Consider the following 23,141-nt stretch of genomic DNA (forward strand, 5'->3'; position numbering starts at 1 on the left):
ATAAAAACAAATAAAAAGGATGACAGTGCAACACATAGGAATACAAATTTTTCAGTAAGTTTTAAAGAACAAGAACATTCAATGAATGAAAAACAATCCATTTATGTTAAGGAACAAGCATCACAGGTGGAAGAAAATATCCAAAAACTTAGTTCTTTTGTTAACATACCATCACAAGAACACAAATACAAAATAAATAAAAAGCATTGGGATGAGTGTATTCAGACTTGTTTAGATAAATATGACAATCATTCTTTTGATATTTCTGCACATGATGATCTGGCCTTAAAAAGAAAGGGATCAAAGCAGGATTTTTGCGCTATGAGTAAAAAGTGGGATGAGTACACTCAAACTTGTTTAGACAAACAGGTAAAAGTAAATTCTGATGCTGATGCAGCGTACAATGAATCCTTTACAAGACCAGAGACACAGTGCGATGTTTGCAACAGAAAGAACCCTGATCAAAAACATTTGGATGAATGTGTTCAGACTTGTTTAGGTACAAATGAAAACCAATATGACATTTTAGCACATTCGAAGACAGAAACAGAATGTAATGTTAATGACAAAATTGAAAAACATCCAGATGAATGTTCTCAGGCTACTTTAGACAAAAAAGAATCACAAAGTAAAGAAATTGCTCCAAGACCAGAAACTCAATGTAGCGTTTGTCATAGAAATGATACCATTACAACGCATTTGGATGAAAGCGTTCAGGCTTGTTTTAGCACAAATAAAAACCAAGTTCAAGCTATTAAAGCCCACAATGAACAAACTGTCCCAAAATCAGAAAGAAAATGTAGTATTTTCCTCAAAAGTGATACAAATAAAGAACGGTTTGATGAATGTATTCAGACTTGTTTAATTGCAAATGAAAATAAAATTGATGTTGTTTCAGCTGACAATCAAACTATTCCAAAACTGAAAATGCAATGTAATGTTTCCTTCAAAAGCGACTCAAATAAAAATAATATTGATGAATGTATTCAAACTTGTTTAATTACACATGAAAACCAAATATTTGGTGCAAACAATGAACAAACTATTCCACAACCAGGAACACAAAATATCATTCCCAACAACATTTTTTCAAATAAAACAAAACTGGACAAATTCATCCAGATTTCATGTGAAAATGAAAAACAACCTTTTGACATTGTAGCACATAGTGAACAAGATATTACAGGGCTAAACATTTCTAATAAATACGATATTAATAAAGACCATTTAGATAAATGTGTTCAAATTTGTTTTGACCCTAATATAAACATTTCATCACTGAATAATACGGAAAATAAATCTCTAGGAACACAACTAAATAATAGTTCAAACTGCAATAATGACATGTTGCCTAAAAGTGTTTATACATTGGCTAATTTGAAACAATTTGAATTACCAACTCCAATAAAAAAATTGATCAAACAAAATGAAATTAAATCAGTACTAAATTTTCAAACTAGAAGTGATGAAAGAGCTAGTATACAGTTCATAGAACATATAAATCACGATCAAAAACTTTCATCCAGATGTGGAGGAGATACAAAAACGAGAAACAATGAAATAACAGATAAAAGTTCTACTCCTGAATCAAGCCACTCCGAAGAAAATTCAATTTCAGAAAAATCACCTGAACAAAAGAGTAATGATGATTTTATTTCAAATCAGCATGCTTCCATTGATTTTAATAATGAAAAAAATTATGGAAAAGATGGAAATATAAGTCCTTCAAATATTGGAACTAGTGAAAATATTGTGTAAGTATTATTACAAGAACTTTATTATAAGGTTTAAAATTAATCAGTTGATATTGCAAAAAGTAAATTAACACATAAGCAAATAAAAAAAATTCAATTCGACAGCCTTGGGAAAGGAGAAGCTGGTCCTATCCTGCCTGTAAAAAAAACATCAAATTCATTTTAGACATCGTAAATCTCTATGCTTAAGCAGTTCTATCCTGGAGTCTTTCTAGATGACTTACAGACGTTTGACCATGCCTTTCCTTTCTAGTACATATTATTTCACCTAACCTAGGTGTTTCTTTTCAGCATATACACAGCAGACTTCCCTAAACACTCTAACACACTCATTCTTAATTTGCTGACAATTCTTCACTTCCTACAAATCTCAATCCTGTCACACCAGTTCGATCCCTCAAATATAATTTCCTTACCTTAGAAATAAATAAGTAAAGTAATTCCTCTCTCACAGGAGGGCTACTTTACAATACTTTCTCTATACCATTCACAATTAAAAATCCATGGGCTATGCCGGGGATTTGAACACAGAACTACTAGAGTGGCAATTACAAGTCAGACACCTTAACTACTCAGCCATGCAATTCCTTACCTTAGAAATATGGTACCATAAATGGAGAATAAAAGGCAATTAAAACAAATCTTAATGTGTCCTTTACCCTCTAATGGAAAATACTTCCTTCTATTTATCTGAATCAAATTTCACTTCATACTGCAAAATACTTATACCAAATACTTGGGACAGTATGTAGAAAAAAGAATGACATAGAATCCAAATACACAATGTAAAACAGCAGAATTGAACTACAGATACAGGACACTGTAAAACATACAAGACTACAAAAAATTGCTTGTATGAACCTGTCTAATTATTACAGTAATTATGATGAGTACGATGTTGTTGCCTCATAGGCAAATGAATTTGTAGAATGGAGTAGGGCCATTGAATGTCTGATTCATTAATATTAATGATCATTTATTATTATTTTTTTTTACGAAGGTTTGCAACAGCATCAACCCTCGAGGTGCCAGTGTTTTTGAAAAAAAAGCCCATTTGTAAGTATCGGGTTCAAAATAAGGGCCGATGGATTCAAACCCGGTACCTTTACCTTACAGTGATGAGCGCCGTGTCAACGCGTTAAACTTAACACCTAAACTGTTACGGCCACCGATGCTCCCCTATTATTATTATCATTGCATAAATAAATATCAATGTAGATTTAAAAAAATTGATAATCACAAAGAATTATGGAAATTTTTGTTTTTGGAATATTTAGGAATCAAAATTATTCTAAATAGTTGCTAAAAGGCTGAAATAAATATATATAAAATTATATAGCAACCTTTATGTTTTTATACTTTAACTTTATTTTTGCAGACTAGCAAATTCAGATGAATTACTAATTCCACAAAAGCTGCAACACTTACAAGGGTGTTCTTCAGAGAGCGAGTAAATATCTTGTTTTAATTAAAAAAATTAATTTAATTAAGTTTAACTTTCTGTAAAAGTGTAATGAATTTCTTGAATGTAAAGTTGTGAAGAAATAGTGAATATTGAAATTAATCCTAGACAAAATTTCACTTTCATTCCACTAACAAAATCACACTTTGTATTTAAGTTACATAATTGTTGTTAATGTTTTAAGCCGATATTTTAATGCAATTGCTTTTTCTTTTTAATTTTTTTTTTTTTTTTTTTTTTTTAGCAGTATAGTACAGGATTTTTACATGAATTTAACAGACCTTGGTATTGGCCCAGATTGGAAGTTGTTGAAAGATGAAACAATGCAGAAAAGTTTAGTGTTATTAAGCGCAAAAAGGATCAGTATGAAAAAGGTAATACTAAAGATATGTTAATGGACATTCTATTAAGTTTGTACTTACTCAACATGATTTAAAACCTAATGGTAGCAATAATGATTTTCAACTTCAAATTATGTATATCACTTTTGTTTGAAGATTTTTTTGTTAAATTTCTTCTATTCTTATTTATTAATTAAATTCTGGGTTATTTCTGATCTTTTTTAGCATTGTACTACCATCTAGCTAATAGCATACCACTCAATTGGCTATTTTAACTCTTTCAGGAAGTCAGAGCTCTTCATTCCCCCGAAAACTATTTGTTCATATCATGCTCTACTCTCTTCACATTTTTATATGTTAATTTTTCTTATATGCAGGGTGCTGTTTTATGTTAGCTCTAGTAAGTGGGAAATTTAGAAAAAATAATGGTGTTGTTTATTGTTTTAAGCAACATCCTGCTTGTTTGAATTTCAGTCAAAACGTGAAGAGACAAGAGTACAATATTATGCTCGCAGCACCTGAACAGGGTCAGCTTGATGGCAGGCTCTCTCAATACATCATTGGGGAAAGAAAGAGTGCTACATCACGCTCACCTTCTTGATAGTGTGGTCAAATAGTTAAAATTTGTGTTCAATTTTGATTTTCAATGAATTTGCATAACCACTGAGCAACCGTTTGATTTAAAACTTGGTCAACTTGAATTATGAAAAATAATTAAATAAAATGAACCAAATCCACTTTTTAAAATGTAAAGTAATATCCTAACACTTAGAAGTTTTCTTTTTCCCCAGAGTTTTAGTTCACTGAGAGAAAAGATACGCGATGAAGTGGACTGGTTTGTAAAGGAGAAGATGCTTAATAACACAATTAAATAAATATTTTATTTTTCTTGAGTTTTATTTTTTATTATCTTAAGATTCAGATACTTTTTCAAGCTTGACACATTGCCATAAACAAAAATTAAAATTAAAAAACAAAGTAATATCACTCTTAGCACACTTGTTCATTTGTTTCACACAAACAAAAAAAATTCTCTTTTTTCTATACCCTGTATCTATTGGAAAACAATTTTAAGGATGTTACAATTAAGAATAAAACCTGTTAATAAACAACGTTCGAATTTAATTGCTATGGGGTGAATTTATCAGTGTTACAAATAACTATAATTTAAAAAACAATAAATAAAAGTACAACAACTTAGTTTATTGTTTTAACTTTAATATTCACATTAAATTAATTCACAGTGTCAAAAAATTAATTTAAGCACTATATTAAAGAGAAGAACTGGCTGATGGTGAAACCTGTTCATAAAATAACAAATAAGCTTCACTCGACACAACATTCCTTGAAGAAGTTTGAGACACCCTGAAATAAAACAATGCTTGAAATAAAGGGAAAACAAAGCTTAAAATGTTATGCTGTGTTCAGCTAAGAACTGACACAATAATACAATAGAAATTGGAAGTTACCTTGAGTCGTTGAATTCGTACCATTGCTGATTTTTTCTATGCAAACAATAAGCTGTGTAGTGCCCAGAATGGGCTGAGCCAGAATGGTTGGAAACGGCATACAAATTATAAATACATGTTTGCTGGTTGCTTGAATATGCACTCATGTCCAAGTTAGTCAATGGGAATTCTACAGTTGCTGAAAGCTTTCTATAGCGCTCACTGGGTGAGAATCTCTTTAGATCTATTAATCCATTAAGGAATTTTTTTCACAAAAAATAAGTTTTTTTTTTTTTTTTTAATAAAAGGAACAATATATATGTGTTTTATTAAGCATATAGAAAGTAAGTAAAGGATACGAAGCACTAGGATTTTAGGAAATCGTTGAATTGAAAACCGTTTGGTACATTTTCTCCTTGTTTTGCATTTAGAACAAGTCTGAAATCACAATTTAATATCATATATATCACAATTTAATTTAGAAATTTATATAATTAAATTTTTGAATAAATTAATTTTTTTTCCTTTAATGTATAAATTATTACCGGCATTTCATCGCCATCAAGAATTTCCTCCTTAGTGAAATGATCTAAGCACTGTGAAAGTCGTAAAGATGTCGACGATCTGGTCGGAAGTGGAAGTGAAAGATCCCAAAACACTTCAAATGTGGTTGACTTGTGGTCACAACTTGTACATTGCAAGGTAGATTTTAGTTGTCCCACAAATAAATCGACTATCTCACTGTTATCAATTTGGAGATATTGTTTCCAACTTTCATTCGCTTTCACAGAATCTCTGCGAAATAAAAAAATAAATAAATCGTATTAGTTAGGTTTAATATTTAAAAGAAAAGTGTAAAAAATGAGGAGCTTTGGACATTGAAAAGCTTGTACATTTCTTAACCTATTCAGGACTGCTTTATCACCCCTACACCTCTAAACATGTAATGCGAGTGTGATTGTGATTCTGGTTCTTTAAAGAATGTTAAGGTTTTTATAGTGGGTGTTTTAAGATTTAGCTTCCTTCTAAAAGGTATATGTTTTTTTAGGGTTTATGTTTACACCCATTTTCTCTCATTATCTTTCTACAATGTTTAGGATGTTTTGCATCTGATTTGAGAGTTACCAGATAGCCTATGGTAAGCGTAAGTTAAAGCAGTTATGTTTTCTAAATTTCCCTCTCATTAGCACCAAAAGTAATAACTTAAACAGCACACTGCTTCTATGAACTTGAATCTAAAAATAAAGAGAGTAGAGCATTATATCTCATTTGCAGTCATTTGAACTTGGGGACGAAGAGCTCAGACCGTTCTGAATTGGTTAAGTAAAATTGGATAAAGGTTAGATTATATTAGATTAATGTAAGAAAAACTTCAATATCGAGATAAATTAAGTAATACGTTAAACTTTATTGTAATTTAAAAACTTACGTCAAATTGTCATCAATTTCTGGCAAGTTCTTTTGTTTCACAGTTACACGATTTATGTCATTATGAATCCCTTCCAAGAGATATCGAAGAAATTCTTGAGCGTCTTGCTGGTTGTAGCCCATAAATCGAGGAGCGTAACGTTGAATTTGACTTTTGAAAGAGGAAGTGTTTACTATTTTCCCACCTTCGCTCCAGAGTTCATAAATTACATCAGCAAAAGCTAAAAAGTAGTCAATCATTATACAAATATAAATAAAAATACTACAATATAATTTTAAACATATAAGTGTATAGTCAAAGTAAATGTGTGTTAGTATTCCACACAGACCACACATTTGAATTAATTAAATTACTGCCACAGTTTACAATTACAGTTAAATGAAACATATAAAGATTATTTCACATGGTGACTAACAAGTGTGTTATAACACTAAATGCACTGACACTTTTTACATGCTTATTGGTGCTTTAACTTGTCAAGTTTTAAGTCTTCTAGGAAAACTGTTTTTAATGATTAAATGCAGGTAATATTGCTACATGCTCAGTAGGACCTAGATTGTCTGATAACAGCTTTAAGCTAATGAAAAGCTTTAGATAATAATAGAAATTGCACAAGAGGCAACAATAAAAACAATATAGGTTGTGGCATTTCAGGTCATAAAGGCTTACTCCTTTTAACCTCAAACTTTTTGGGATTCATCACAAGTTATCTCATTTGGACTTGGAGGCTCCCAAGCCTTGTGACGAGTTTTATCTCATTGTCATCCTTACGTTTTGCATTTTAGGAACTCTAACTGGACCCTCATAGCAGAGCTGAGGTTTTCTTGTTATTTAAAAAAAAAAAAAGTTCACACACACACACACACACACACACACACACACACACACACACACACACACACTCTCTCTCTCTCTCTCTCTCACACACACACACACACACAAACACTCTCTCTCTCTCTCTCTCTCTCTCTCTCTCTCTCTTATTGAGCCTCAGCCTGTAGCCACTGCCTGCCCAATTGCTGCGGCCACCTAGTCCATGGCAACAGAGATGTGGAGATCATCACTCTCAGAAAGGAAAAGAGGTGTTCGGGCTTCAGAGACACAAGGTGTGGAAAAAATGAAGAGAAGTCGGACCGTCGTCGTGGTGAGTGATTCAAGGAGATGGTGTTGTGTGTTGTGCACTGAAGGTCGAGATCAACTCACTCACAGTGAGTGTAAACATTTTTTTTTTTTTCAAGGGCTGGCGTTTAGTCATTTTTTAGTCATGAGCTTCAAGTTTTTCTGTTTTGAAGTGTTGGGCTTTAAATTTATTTCATCTCGCCTAAGATTATTATTGAATTTCATGAAGCATTCCTATTCTGAAAAATCATTCAGCTGCAATATTTGTTTCCCCAACTACATACTCATATGTAGTATGTACATACCTAAATATATCTGCTATCAGTGTTTATAAATTAATTTATTTTTTGTTATTATGTTTTAAAATTTGTTGTCACTATTTGTGAAAAATAAATTTTCAATTAATAAATTCAACTTTTTTCTAAAAAATTTATTTTTTAATTAGTTCCATTGAAAATAATATCTATGCAATGCACTGTCAAATTTTGAACGGAACTGGTGCACCTCGAAAGTAGGAAGAGCAATTTGAAGTGAACACTTCGGATTTCAGTGTACGACGTAAAATAAATCAGGCTGAGGGGGAGATTGAAAATAACCAAGAATATAGGCAGAAGAATGTGAAAATGAAAATATAACAATTATGAAAACACCAGAATTTAAATTAAAAAAACAAAAAGTAATAAGCATATATTTTTTATACCTAGTTTGTTTTTTTAACATGGGGTACTATGTGTTTTGCAATCAATAACCTAGTCTTTTAATAATCAAAAGGATGTGAAATTAACAAAGAAGTAAAGTCGTCAAAACTGGAAAAAGCTTAAAAACACTCATAGTATAATTAGTGTAAATGTGAATGTTAAAAAATCTAAGAAAATGGCTTGAGGTAATTTTTAGTTTGCACATGCATTGCTGTTTACATTAAAAAAAAAGAAATCAAACAGAGAAAATTAACACTCTTCATTCATTAAGCATTCTTTAGATAGATCTAGAATAGCCAACATACAATTTTTGTCAAAAATGCATCATAATTTTTCCCCAATTGAATTTTTCACTAAATAGAAATTTAGGCAAATCTTTATTTCACTTTCTATAGTATTATCATTTAACACGTTGATTGGGCCTTAGTGGTTTAAAATTACACTGGTCAAGTTGGCACATTGTTGAAGCTTGCACCAGGAAAAAAGGAGGCGATGTTGACAAATATTAACATGTTAACTGTAATTTATGTTAAACTAAATATATATTTTTTAACATTAATTTTCTATATGCTAACATGGTATAAAATTTTTACATAAAACTGTTCGCTTATGTGAAATTTGATTGTAATTTACCTAATATGAAAACTCTATCAAATTTATACAAATTTGTATCACCAACACCATATTTGGTTATATATTGGATAAGCACATGCATGAAACTAAATTAAAAAGTGTATTAGAATGAAAGGTGGAACATTAAATGCAGTCCAAAGCCAAAATATACCTTTGATTAAAGACCCCTTTGTGTCAGCATTTCTGAAATCCTGAGAAAAGTCTCTGCTAACCAAGAAATCCTTCAGCAGACGTGTATGACTGAGACATTGTACCACAGAGTTAAGAAAGCACTATTTTTGTGATTTATCATCCGTCAACATCAACAAAATTACACATTAGATCATTGACTCGGTGTTAGCATAGTTAAAAAAACACTTACAGTATTGCCAATATTCCTTAGGCCGCTGAGTCCTGCAGTTTCAGAAGACTGGCTGGAGATTTCTTTCCTGGACACACCCGGGATACCTTTTGTTGAACTACCATCCTACCATACCCAAAAACATATTAATTTATACTATTATTTAAAACAATTCTAACACTTAAAATTATTATTACTTTTGTAAAAGCAAAATGATGCAACTTAAAAAACTCGTTTGAAAAATGTGCTTGAATTTTTACATTTCTAATGATTTAGTATCAAAAAGAAAAAAAATTATAAAAAAGATATGCATAATAGTATTTTTTTTAATGATGAAATAATCTATACATGGATGCATGTATCTTTCTTTTTGAAATATGGATTAATTAAAAAGAGATCTAATATATTAATTACTTCAATATAAATGTATCAGATATCCCAGACATTAAAATTTTCAATATAATTGAAAAATAATTATTCCTACTGTTGTTACAATTTCATTTATTCTCTATATTAATTTTGTATATGCGATAAGTTGTCTTTCTGATATTTATTATTAATTACTGAGTATACTAATCACTTCAGAATATGTTTCAATTTGAATGAAGTCATATCAGTAATGATGAAATTGTTTTTGCCATAATGTAATTATAATCATTTTATATTAACTGAAACAATTACAAGAGAACTTCTCACATAATTTGACCCAAATCATACAATTTTCCATTTTAATTCATACATGGACAAAGATTGGCAATGAAGACTCCTTGCTCAATGTGTTTCTCTCTTAAAATAAGTCATGAAATTTAGCAGAAACATATCTCTATTACATCTCACTGACTATTCAACTTTTATGTTGTAAGAAAAATAAACTGTTTAGGAAAATTCTAATAGGAAACGTTGTTTTGAGGGATGAAAAAGTGTGACAATTCACCTGTTTTATCATCAATGTTTTAAAATAAGTGTTCAAACAATTATACAAGTTAAGAATGTAATTGAACATCTAAAAGATGTCGTGAGTAAACTGAAGTAAAACATATTTTTTCATATGTTTAATACATAAATTGTAAGAAAATATGTCCGTAACAAATCATCATGTGCTTCTAAGCCTTTTATACCATAAAATGGTTTTCAAATTTAAGTTTTAGGAGTGTCACCATCGAGTGAGATATCCTCACATGTTTTCTATAGTGTTTTTACATATAATATTATTCAGTTTTACTACTGTAATTAATTTTACAGATGTAAAAGTCAAAAAAAGAACAATATTTTATTGGCAGTGTCATTTTAAAACAGCTGAATGTTAAATAGTATTCCTCAAAGAATATAGAAAAATGTTTCTTCTACATAGTTTTATTAAATATCTGTTTTCTTTAAAACGATTTCAATTTTTGTACTATTAGTGCTATTATTTGTTAAAATTGTAAATTTAATCTCTTACCTCAGCAGATAAGCTCTCTGATGATTCATATTTTCTGTCTTTTCTCTGAGAGGAAGTTAAAACAGAAGTTTCCTTCAGCCTTCCTAGCGTATCGGATGTTTTCAACGGTGAGGAAAATTTGCTATAACTTGAGCGCTGTGAGCCGGCTACATAGCTTTCTGGTGCGTAGGTTATTCTAAATTCACTAAGATCAAATGTGGTGTAATTTGACTTTCGTTGGTGCGTCAAAGATGAATACTTGGGCAGATCATATCCATTCACAGAAGACAACGAGGGACGAGATCTTGACGAGCTCTCTCTGTACGTTGACCGACTTGAAAAAGAGTCACTTTTGTCTTTTTCAACATTGTCATCTGTTAACGAGCTTGATCTTGATGATGCTGTCCCAGAACCCCTGGAAATTGGAACAAAATATTGCTACCTTCCAAAATATCAGGGAAACTAAAAAAAAATCACCTTAATGACAATTTCACCAAATTCCGACTTTTCATACCACTTTAACTTTTTATATTAATTTCAAATGACAGTTTTTTTATATTTTAAAAAGCTGTTTTTATTAAGTTTAAACATAAATTAAAAAAGGCAATTATTTTCCTAAGCCAGTTACCTGGAGTAGGAGTATTTTGACAGTGTGCTATCAGGAGATCTCCAGGAACAGGTGCTGTAGTTATACCTCAGCCTGCCGTAATCATTGTCCAAATTGCATCTGGAGCTCAATGCAACTGGCATGGTACTACTATCTCTTCTGTAATCCAGAGTTACTGATGAACAAGGCATCATTAACTACAACCAACTGTAATAAAAATGAACCAAGATTATAAATTATCTAAAATATCATCTAAGAAGCTTAATCCTATTATTTTTGAGTTTTTTTATAGGCCAAAATTTTACTTTATTGAAAAGATCTAGTATCTAAAATATAATTTATTATCCGGTTTGGAAAAAATTTACTTATACGTTTTGGGAGAAATTGACTGCTTCTTATGGGCTTGTCAATAATAATTTTATTCAACTAAAGGAAAATGACATCAGTTGGTCAGGATTTTTTTTTGCACTGCATATTAATTAATATAATTTGGGATGCATATCTGTAAAGGGCTTTCTAATTTCTTCCATTTAGCGTATCAATACATTCAACCCTGCTCAATTTAATTTTCCAAGATACATAACATTCTGACAGAACTGGACAGTCCGCAATGAAGTGAATATCTTCTTTTGACCTTTCATTGCATAAAGAGCATCGTCAACTACCGGCTGGTCGGCTAACTTGAAAATTCAGATTTAGAAGTCCCCCCTCTGACTTTAGCATTTGCATATAAAGGTAATAATTATCATTAAGATAATGGTTATTCTGTAAATTCAAACCCGAAGATGTATACTATTCCCGAAACAGTTTGTCTAAAATTCAGAATGCAATTTATTTTGAATAACAATTCTTAAATTAACCACTTGCTACTGTCGCCAACTGAGTAACAAATCCCACTCAAATTATTATTTTTTTTTTTGTACATCTCACACAAATCCTTATACCAGTATAAGTTTCTTTCTATTAATTCTTATATATTATATAGAAAATCAATTCCAGTCTCAACGTAAACAATGTAAATCAGTGTATTTCTAGGCTGGGTAAATAAAAAAATACATTTAACTTTTCAAGTCCTTCAAATTTGTGTACACCCCACAGTGCTTGCGACTGATCGAAAAATATTATACTTAACATTTAACGGGACCTCACGCTTTTTAATAAATCGATACATATTTGTTTAGTGGTCATAATTGAAAATATTAATTAATTGGACTGTTTAATAAAATTATCATATGTAGACATGAAACTATACTTGAAGTTAAAGGTAGTTTTTGGTTTTTAAACATTTAAACTCACCATGGCTAATGTGCATAGATCATAACGCAAAAAAAAAAAAAATAATAATAATAATAAAAAAATAAACAATTTTTTCGTAGCTTTAAGGTTGACATTGAATATACACCATAAATTTAAATTTGTAATTCTATCCTACACATAAGTGTTAAAATTGTTGTTAATCAATTAATTGGTTTAATTGTTCAGAGAAAAAACACCTCAACCCTGATCCCAATATGCCCAAGTAATAAAAAAATAAAAACTCTTATCTAATCTAATATATATTTACTCATAGTTTTTAAGAAGGTGTTAGGATATTAGGTACTGGTTAGTACCTCAATAAGGATCACACATGAATAACAACCTTATATAAAACTTGTGTTTTTATTTTCTATAGACCAAAATTAAATTAAGGGACAGGTTGTTCAAAAATTAAAGTTAATGTATATAATGTGAACTACACTGAGGCAAAAAAAGTGGCCACTCATCCTTAATATTTTTAATTATTTATTTATTGATTAAATAAATGTATAGTAAAATATACAAATTTATTGATGTAATTATTGATTTCATTACAACAATATTTGGTCTGTTTTAAAGGGTTAGAGGTAAATAAACACCGATGAAATCTCCAAAATTGTAAATAAATCTTTGAATAGGCAATCTTTTCTTTGGTAGGTTTTTCTGTAAAGCTTCTTTCTAATGGCCATTGGTTTGATTTTTTTAAGCTTTTTACAATTCAAATTTGTTTGAGTGATGGTTTTAAGTGATACAGAATTGCATAGAATCATAGTATGTATTGTTGGAAGATGAAGAAGTCAGGCGTAAGTGGTCAGGTTGTAAGCACATTCCCAGAACAACTGTCCGGAGGGCCTTCCATTGTTACCAAGATACTGGAGATGGCTCGAGAAGGCACAGATCAGATCGCCTTCATGTCACACCTCAAAGAGATGATCATTTTGTTTTTCAAATGTACTCCATAATCGACATTCTACTGCTGTTGTGATCAAACAACAACTTCAACAATTTAAGTTGTTGAAGTCAGTTGTTAAGTCGGTTAAAACACAGTAAGGTAAAGACTTTTATAAGCTGGGCTTCATGCGATAAGGCCTGCCACTGATGCAGAACTTCTGACAAGGCACAAAACCGCTGGGCTAAAATATTGTTTTCAAATGAATCAAGGTTTTGTTTGAGGTCTTCTGACAGCCGAGAGACGGTTTGGAGAAGAACAGGAGAGCAATCCCTGAAACATTTCAGTTGGTGGTGTATGGTTGCACAAACTTGACCTTCGATGGTTCCTAACAGCTGCGAGACACAATGAAGATGGGTTATTGGATGAAGGTGTTATATGCCAATAATTTGCGACTGTTTTATGCATGGCAGATGGTGACTACTTGGAATGAGCTTAAGTTCAATGTTTGGAGTGGCAAGTTTGTACTCCCGACTTAAACCCTATCAAAAATGTTTGGGACGGGTAGTCAAATAGGGTAAAGAGTTGTCCAGTGATCAGAGAATTTGCAGGAATTAAGGATAGCAAGTTTGGACAAGTATGAAAATATTCCATAACGCTACATTAAAAACCAAATGAAATCGATGGCATGTCGAATTCAAGCGGTGATTAATGCAAGAGGAGGGAATACTCTGTACTGATATGAATATTTTCTTCAATTTCCATAGCAACATTTTTGTTTTTTAATGTTTAAATTTTTTATTTGGCTCTATTATATTTTGTGAGGATTAAATATGTACAATAATCTCTCTAATCCTTTAAAATGAACCAAATATTGTTGTATATATAATCAATAGATGTTTGTCTAAGAGATAATTAAAAATATTTAGGGTGGCCACTTTTTTGCCTCTCAGGTTAAAAAACTAGTATCCTAATATCCTGTCACCTCCTTAAATCTATGGGTAAATGTATATAGATTATATAAGTTTTTTTTATATTACTTCGGCATATTGGGATCAGGGTTGAGGTCCTTTTTCACTGGAAAATTAAACCGATTAATTGATTAAAAACAAATGAACACTTAAATGTAGGATGGAATTACAAATTTAAATTTATGGTGTATATTCAATGTCAACCTTAATGCTACAAAAAAATTGTTTAAATGTTAAAAAAAAACCAAAAACTACCTTTAACTTCAAGTATAGTTTCATGTCTACATATGTGAATTTTATTAAAGAGTCTAATTAATTACGATTACTAAACAAATATGGGTTTATTAAAAAGTCCCGTTATCTGTTCAGTATAACATTTTTAGTAGTCACAAGCAATATTTTACGCTATGGAGCATGATTGTGGGGTGTATGAAAATTTGAAGGGCTTGAAAAGTTAAATGTATTTTTTGTAACAATGCTAACAGCAGAGGGGATACAGTTTTTATTTTTTTATTACTTGGGTTTATTGGGATCAGGGTTGAGGTCCTTTTTCTCTGGAAAATTAAACTGATTAATTTACAGTGTTTGAATTGATTAAAAACAATTCAATGCTTATAGAATGAGATAGAATTATAAATTTAAATTTATGGTGTATATTGAACAGCAACCTTAATGCTATGAAAAAATAACATAATGTTTAAAAATTAAAAAACTATCTTTTTAAACCATAACCAAAAACTATCTTTAACTTTAACTTTAAGTATCTAGTCTAAAATGAGAATTTTATTAAAAAGTGTGAAGTCCTGTTATCTGCTAAGTATAATATTTTTCGAGCAGTTGCATGCACTATTTTATGCTATGGAGCACGGTTGTGGGGTGTACGTAAATTTGAAGGACTTGAAAAGTTAAATGTATTTTTTGTAACGATGCTCAAAGCAGAGGGGCCACAATTTTTATTTTTCTTGGCCTATGTATGGACTATGGTTGAGAGCAGATTACTGAGAGTTGTTCTTTCCTATTATTTTTTCCCATCACTTTGTAAGTTCTTTTATCATAAAAAATATAAAAATTATAATAATTTTCTAGAAAAAAACGAGGTGGCCACTATTTTTTGCCTGTTGGTGTATTAAGTGTGGAGCTAAACTAGGACATCTATGTATAAGCAGTTTTTTTAGTTAATAAAGACGAGATAATTCATAATATAAGAGGTTAATGTTAAAATTTAACGTTCAAGGAATAAAAAGTAGTCGAGGCACAAAAATAAATGGAACGTTTTAAAATTAATGTTCACATGGCAAGAAATGGGAACATGAATTAGCAGAGATCCAATTAAGCGAAATAGGCCAATATTTAATAAATTGTTTTACATTTTATAATGGAATTTTTATGGATTGATATATTTTTTTTATTGTAATAAAATGTGATAGTTTTGTGTGACGGTAATATCCAACATTTGGCACATCGAACAAGCGCAAATGCGGTCTTGTGAAATTGAAAGCCGTGACGCAAATGGGAAAGGAATCATTAACACGGTTCTCTGCCCTCGATTTATGAGAAAGACAATTCACAAACGTTGATAAAAAAAAAAAAAAAAAGTCTCGACATAAAAAACAGTCCAGCCGGATTCATAAATCAGAAATAGACGGGGCTCGTGTCTCCGATTACATAAAGAACGTCGGGAAAAAAATGTAAAAGATGGTGAAATAGAAGGAAAACTCGGCCAACGGGGTGGATCGAGCCCCTAGGCCGTGTAAACGTTCTCTATTATTTCCGAGAAATGATACGTACCGGATATCGGAGTGGTTTAGGCCCTGGTGGTTAGTCCATTTTAAGAACTTTCCGCAGCCGTCTGACATCAGCCACGGGTCGAGTTGGGGCCGTGTGGCGACTGAAACGTCACTTCGCCATCTTTGGTGAGGCAGGTTAAGGCAGACCGACTGCCGGAGGCGCTCGCACTCGCCCAGCCCTACGCCACTTCACCGCTACCGTCATCCACCTCCATCATCAATCACTACACTGATCAACTTACCACTTTTACCTAATTTATTTATAACTCCAACAGACAGAATCGACAAGAGAAGTAGTCAAAAAAGAACAAAATAACAAAAAGAAAACAAAAAAATTTATTTTACACTGACAGGCAACAAATTCCACCCAATAGATTTTTACCTTCATTTTCTTGATAAAAGAAAATTCTGCCCTTGATTTGTCTCATTGTTTTTACGAATAAATATTAGTTTATGCTATGTTATGGGAATATCAATTAGAGGTAAACAGGTAAAAGCACTTCGCCCGCGACTGTCAACTAACCACATTGTCAATCACGATACGATCAATTTACATCTTTTACCTCATTTATTTATTTTAACCCTAACCATCCCTAAATAGGGCTTTATTTATAACTCCAACAGACTGACTCTACACAAGAAGTAGTGAAGAAAGCAGATAATACCAAAAATAAAACAATTAAAAAAAATTATTTTACACTGACAGGCAAAAAATTCGATCCAATTGATTTTANATATATAATAAATAAATGTTTAAATTCTTATAAACCTTTTACTATAATGTGGCAACCCGACGAAATAACGCAGCCATTCACTGTGCCACCTGTGCGTTTATTCAGTGTAAATTTTGCACAATCTACCGTTTCCAACAAACCAAGGTTTTTATAATTAAGAATTTAGCTAAAATTTTGGCAAAAACCAGCAATTAAAGAGTTTACAGAGAGCTAATAAGGTCAAAAATGATGAATACGAGGAGGTCAAAAAATGACCAAAACACCGATTTACAGCGAAAATCGCTCATTTGTGTAAATTATGAGCAAATTTTTGAGGAGCAGAGATTACTAGGTGATAATACCGTTGGAGTCGGTTTAATTTTAGATCTTGAGCGTCTGCGTTTTATTGAAAAAGGGGTACTTACACCGACAGGCTAAAAATTCCACCCAATTTTTTTTCATTTTATCGATAAAAGCAAATTCTGTCCTTAAAATGTCTCATCGTTTTTACCAATAAATATTTGTTTATGCTATGTTTTAAATTGGGAATATCAATTAGAGGTAAGGATGAAGGATTTTTCAATGATAAGTTTTACGCAATTTAAAAGGCTTATTCAGTCTGAGTTGAATTTTGAAGCAATAAACTGTTGTTTTCATCTTTGTTTTCTTAATTTCAAATTTTAAACATAAAAATGCCACTTAGTACCGAGGATGTTGCGCGTGGTGTGACACTTATTGATGATGGATGTTCATCAGGTATGCAGCTATTGCCATCGGTGTCCTCTACGAAACATTGTGAGAGGCCGTTAGACTATTCGAGAAACAGGGTCCTACCATGGAAGACCCGGTTTTGGACGCCCTAGGGTAACAGAACACGGATGCCGATTTTGTGACTTTGAAAATTTTGCGACCTTACTCCTGTTCAAGCGATGCAACAGCTCCAGGAAGTTCGAGGTGTCCAAATTTCTGAACGCCCTGATCGAAGAAGATTAAATCAATATGAACTGATGGCTTTTCGCCGCGAAAGAGGCGAATTGACCAGAACATACAGAGTTGCCCAGCTCCCATATGCTCGAGAACACAGCCGTTGGTCTTTGGACGATTGGTCTGCTGTACTTTTTATAGATGAGTGTAGATTTGCTCTACGATCTCCATATTCACTATAACTAATTTCTAACTACACTAGTTTATATGACTGTTCTTTTTAATCTTCTGACGGTGTTACGGTTATGTAGGAGTTTGGTCACTTCCACATTCACGTGCTGGCTGAGGCGAGTTGGCGTTGGCGGCAAATCTTTGTATTTCCGCCGTGACCTCAGGGATCTGAAGATCTTATTCCTTACGTACCAAGGTGCATTGACCGTGTTATGTAAGATTTTATTTTGAAGTGTTTGTATGATTTTAATATTGCTGTGTTTGGTACAACCCCATAGTTGATAGGACATGTTTGTATAATAATATTTTTGTATAGCAAGGTTGAAACCACGTCCGTCGATCAGTTTAGTAGTCTTAAACCTATTTCTGTCCCTTTTTTCTTCACAGGTACTTTCCATCTCAACTTGGCATTTAAGGTCATTGCCAGATATTGAGCTGTATTGCTGTATGGTATAATAGTTTGTTTGTAAAGTTTATAAAGTAATGTATTTATTACATAATTCCTTCCTAGCGAGTGTTACCGTGCTCAGGCATAATTCTCAAATTGGGTGGCATTTCTGCGCCCATGATGTATGGAGTCAAGTAATTGCACCCTTCAGTTAGGTGGGACACACCGAGCAACCTTTCTCTGCATGCCGGACACATTCGCGGAGTTTGGCCCAAAAGTAAGTATGGCAACTTTGCATAGCCTATCCTTAATCGGGTGAGGGAGGAACTAACCAAGCCCCTTCTTCTACGAATCGCATCCTCCGAGGAGCAGATCCGTCCTATCGACAGTATGTGAGTACACCACCTTCTTTTGATCATGTTTTTTAATGCATTTTTGGCATCAGAGGCCAGATCTGATTTTATCCGGACGTTCACCCCGAAGGGTTGTCACTCCCCGATGTGCTGACCTTAGTGCCTACACATCAGGGAGTTCACCAACCCTTTTATGTGGCTGGGTCGCTTGTATAAGCCTTTAAGACAAATGATCAGGAGATCGTCGCTTCCCTACCAACGAGGTTAGGCTCCAAGGAGATAGACATTAAGGTAATGTCAGTCCCAAACGCATGTGTCCGTCATGAAGAGAAAGGTTGCTCGACCTCTCCTAGTTGAGTGATGCATTTCCCTGGCTCCATATAGAGAACGTGCCATAGCAGCGAATATCTGTGTCCCCTGTTCCGATTATTGGAGGAAACAGGGTTGTTTTATTTGAATAATAGCTTTTTGTGGACCTAGCATGTAGGGACTGAATGTATTTATTAGCATGAACGTGTGGTGTGAATGGGCCAATGATGGGATTTTGAGTACACCATCAACTTTCAATTACCTCAGTTATACACTGATGGACAAATTTAACGCACCACTAAATTAATCCTTTATCTTTAAGAGCTTAATTCTTGTTTCAATCGACTCAGCAGGTCGTTTTATAATAAATACGAAAATAATTGTTTTCTCAGTTTTTGCATTTAACTCGAAAAGTATGGGGTTTACGAGATTAATTCTTGTTCCAATCGACTCGCAATTAAAATCATAATACACATTCTTTCGAGATTTATGTGGCAAACCCCTGGGCAAACTTTGACAGGAACGTTTTATAGCTTTCCCAAAAAAAGCAACCGTATTTAATTAAGTTACCATCCCATTGAAATAGTATGAGAGCTAGAGACAAAAGGAACCTAACCTTTACTTGTTTCTGTAAATATCAACGTGTACATCTGAGCAGGTCATTTTGTAAGAAGTATGGAGCCCTTCTATGGGCTGGTGATTCTAAAAAATTTTTTTATAACCCTAAAGTTCTCGATGAAGTGCCTAGGGCACACATGCTAGATTGCAAATGGAAGCACCAACCTTTGCAATATGTGAAGTGCCTTTCCATACTACGAGAAGCGACCATTAAGAATCATGAGACCATAATCAACGGCCAGACCTAAAAAAAAATCCTTTGGCGTTGATGGTTATATCCCTAGCGACCTTTAGCCTGAGAAAGCTAAAATTCCCCACACACCCCAGCTCATTTCTTCCAAGTTCTGCTCCTAGCCATTGTTACATTAAAGTCACCGACAATTGTCAAATTCAGGTACACATGTTCTAAAACAAATTGTTATACAAAATCCGCTATCACACTGCAAAGATATATTCCATCACAAACATACATTCACGCTAATAAATACGTTCACTCAAATTAAGGATATTATTTCAACTACGTATGAAAGGGCTCCCTATAAAGGACCATATAGAGGTATTGAATCAATTTCTTATTATAACCATTACTGTGCGTTATAAGTTGTTTAAAAAATTCAGGCAGGCCACACATATCCTTTGCACGCGCTAATTCCTTGAATTCTGTTAATATGTACTTTTACTACTTATGCACCCCATAAAGGCCATCTCCGCGGTCTTTCTTTGACGAAGAGATTACCTATGTGTCAGCGTGATGTGGCCTATCTTATTCGTTCTTTTTTCCCATTTCCTCTTGTCCACGATGTGGTCGACGGTGTTATTTCTTGCAGTTTATCCGTCATGGTGGTCCAGCCATTCTTTCCATCATTGATTTTTATGATAATTTTTCACAGCCGGTGGACTCACTGATGTCTCCGGGTGCAGCGGCATCCTTGCTTCCGTCTAGGTCAACGTGTCCCGGGATCCAAGATGGATTTATTTCTTGGCCTAGTTCTTTTAATTTATTTGTTTGTGCGTGAATTTCTTGGTTTGGTGCATCCATGGAAAACTTATGGCCAGGATGGCGCTGAGTGAGTCAGTACAGGTAATGAATTGATTATTGATTCCGTGAATTTATTCAATATTATTTTTAACCAATTTAGACAAATATCAAAATTATTGATAAAAATTTTAGTAAATTATATAATTTTTATAATCTGGAGAATGTATATTAGGTTTTATTATGATGAAGCGATCCACCCTTTTTTGCTTAATTATACCTTTATATTTACAATGATTTCAAGACCTTTTCCTTTCTCCAACTCAATTTGCCTGGAATGCTGGAAATATAAAGGTTTAATTTTTAAAAATTGGCAGATTAGTTCATCAACCTTACCTGCACAAGTTTAAAATATATTAATGTGTTTACATTTAGGAAATGGCAATCAGATCATAAGTACAATTTAAAATAAATGTCTTTATAACAACCGTCTAGACATAAGAATATAAACAACAAAACAACTTGCTGCTATGAAAGGTTTAATTTTATTCTTTTTTAGTTATATACAGTCACATAAAAAACATTTACTACGTAAAGCCAAAGCATAAAACAATAATTAATTTAAAAAATATATCAAATTTTTAATGAACATTTTTTGAAACTGTTCTGCTGAATTTTTGTTCTACTGCAAATTAGTCGACTTTAAACAAATTTGTATTCGATCTACAGAGTTATGTGCTTTCTAAACAAAGGAGCTTTAGAATATTGTCATCACGCCATAATTCGAATCATTTTGATTATTATGTGTATTATAACATGGCGTAAAAAGTGTCTATTTATGCTATTTTTATACATAAAAATAAAACTTTTATCCATACTCCCGTAGCATATGAAACAAAACTGTTAATTTTACTAACATTCATTAATTGCCTAAAAAATATTTAATTGTAAACATAAATTATAAAGGAATATAATGAAAAAAAAGTGCTATCACAGACCGGAAATTTAAAAGTAGGATATTCTATTAGATAGTTAAATAATACAACAAATACAATAATTATATAAGAATGGCTTTGATCCCTGCAGAATTTAAACCAGCAGCTCTAGCAGTAAAGCTTTTAAAAACAGAATTTCACTTTATTAATGAAAATGTGATGCTTGTTATTGCACTAACACTGACACCCGGATCGTGCTAACGTTTAATTTCTAAACTATATTGTAGAAAAACTTAACTTTTTAGTTGAAGATATGTGTCCTTTACATAATTATTATGCTTAATATTTAAAGACCACAACCTCATTTCACATTCAGGGATTTCATTAATTATATATATTGTTTAATTCACGAATGTATACGTGTTTTTTAATTTGCTTTTCGGTGTTACGTCATCTCTTAAAAGGATTGTGCAAAACTCGGTTCTCCAAAAAGATTTAAATTTATTACGTATTGTTTAACAATACTAATAAAGAAACTATTAAACATAAATATTCATCATCAAATAACAATATCAATAACGCTAAAAAAGAAGCTAATTTAATTTTTCTCGTTCTAAACATTAAACAATGCAACAACTGACTAAAATCTGGTCTACAACAACGGGTAAATGGTATCCGTTTTTTATGCAAATGCAGCATATTCATCGAAAAGAAAAATAAGCCGCCCACTCATTCCATCACTCGTTTTCAGAATACATCACATACATGAAGTAGGGTCAAACTTATTTTCAATTAGTGAATAAATAGTGTCGGTATAGTTGCCTAATTAGTATAATTTCAAGCTATAATGTTAATTCCATATATAATTATCTTAACATATAATATAACAATAGGTGCTGTTTTTTTTAAAATTACAAACCATCAGTTTTACAAACCAAAGGAACAGAAAGATTACATAGAAAAAATAGATTTTTTTTCATATAGAAGGACATGTTGCAATGCTGCACAGAAAGGTTTCATTTCTAAATTGTAAAACACCTATGCGCAGATCTGTGTCATGAATATTAAAATAAATAAATAAATAACACGATAGTCTCTGTTAAATTAATATATTTCTACCACCGACGAGCCGATAAAAACCTTGATGATTGCAAATAAAACAGACTTTTCTATTTAAAGCATAATGTAATTGTTAACTTATGTCAAACAAACTACTTATTGGAAAATGTGAGAAATTTATTAAAATTGTAATAGCAATATTTTCACACTTTCATCCTGCCAAAGTTCGAAAAAATATAGAACAAAAATATTTCCGATTAACTTGACACCAAAGGATAGGTTTTTATCCAACAATAAGCTAAACAAAGAAAATTATGTTTCATAAAACATATTATGTGACGATTTTTTGAGACTATTATTTATTGTTTTTCCTTTCTGCCCAGTGCATATTTATTCTGGTGATTTCATCACTGGAATTTCCAGGCATCATGGGATCAAACT

At 32.2% G+C, this 23,141-nt stretch overlaps 2 protein-coding genes across 5 annotated transcripts; one reads left to right on the forward strand and one right to left on the reverse strand.

Annotated features, from left to right (window-relative positions):
• Positions 1 to 7,280, forward strand: LOC106667997. Of its 4 annotated transcripts, XM_024225611.1 has the most exons (5): positions 1 to 1,754; positions 3,133 to 3,204; positions 3,461 to 3,590; positions 3,842 to 3,957; positions 4,032 to 4,330. In XM_024225611.1, exons 1-4 carry the CDS (start codon positions 82 to 84, stop codon positions 3,950 to 3,952), a joined length of 1,986 nt encoding a protein of 661 aa, XP_024081379.1. In that variant the 5' UTR covers positions 1 to 81; the 3' UTR covers positions 3,953 to 3,957; positions 4,032 to 4,330. The 4 variants fall into 4 exon arrangements, with proteins under 4 accessions (XP_024081379.1, XP_024081380.1, XP_014251842.1 ...); XM_024225612.1 differs by lacking the exons at positions 3,842 to 3,957; positions 4,032 to 4,330 and adding an exon at positions 7,220 to 7,280; XM_014396356.2 differs by lacking the exons at positions 3,842 to 3,957; positions 4,032 to 4,330 and adding an exon at positions 4,349 to 4,434.
• LOC106668055 (ubiquitin carboxyl-terminal hydrolase 2-like) lies at positions 4,441 to 16,432 on the reverse strand. Its single transcript, XM_014396470.2, has 10 exons — positions 16,196 to 16,432; positions 11,273 to 11,458; positions 10,666 to 11,059; positions 9,246 to 9,350; positions 9,036 to 9,156; positions 6,435 to 6,654; positions 5,551 to 5,800; positions 5,365 to 5,443; positions 5,027 to 5,249; positions 4,441 to 4,922 (listed from the first exon to the last, which is right to left on the reverse strand). Exons 2-10 carry the CDS (start codon positions 11,443 to 11,445, stop codon positions 4,829 to 4,831), a joined length of 1,659 nt encoding a protein of 552 aa, XP_014251956.1. The 5' UTR covers positions 11,446 to 11,458; positions 16,196 to 16,432; the 3' UTR covers positions 4,441 to 4,828.
• Positions 16,433 to 23,141: the final 6,709 nt, after the last annotated feature.

Source organism: Cimex lectularius, unplaced genomic scaffold (assembly GCF_000648675.2).
Source record: "Cimex lectularius strain Harlan isolate CLEC.00 unplaced genomic scaffold, Clec_2.1 scaffold108, whole genome shotgun sequence".
In the NCBI taxonomy this organism is placed as follows: Eukaryota; Metazoa; Arthropoda; class Insecta; order Hemiptera; family Cimicidae; genus Cimex; species Cimex lectularius.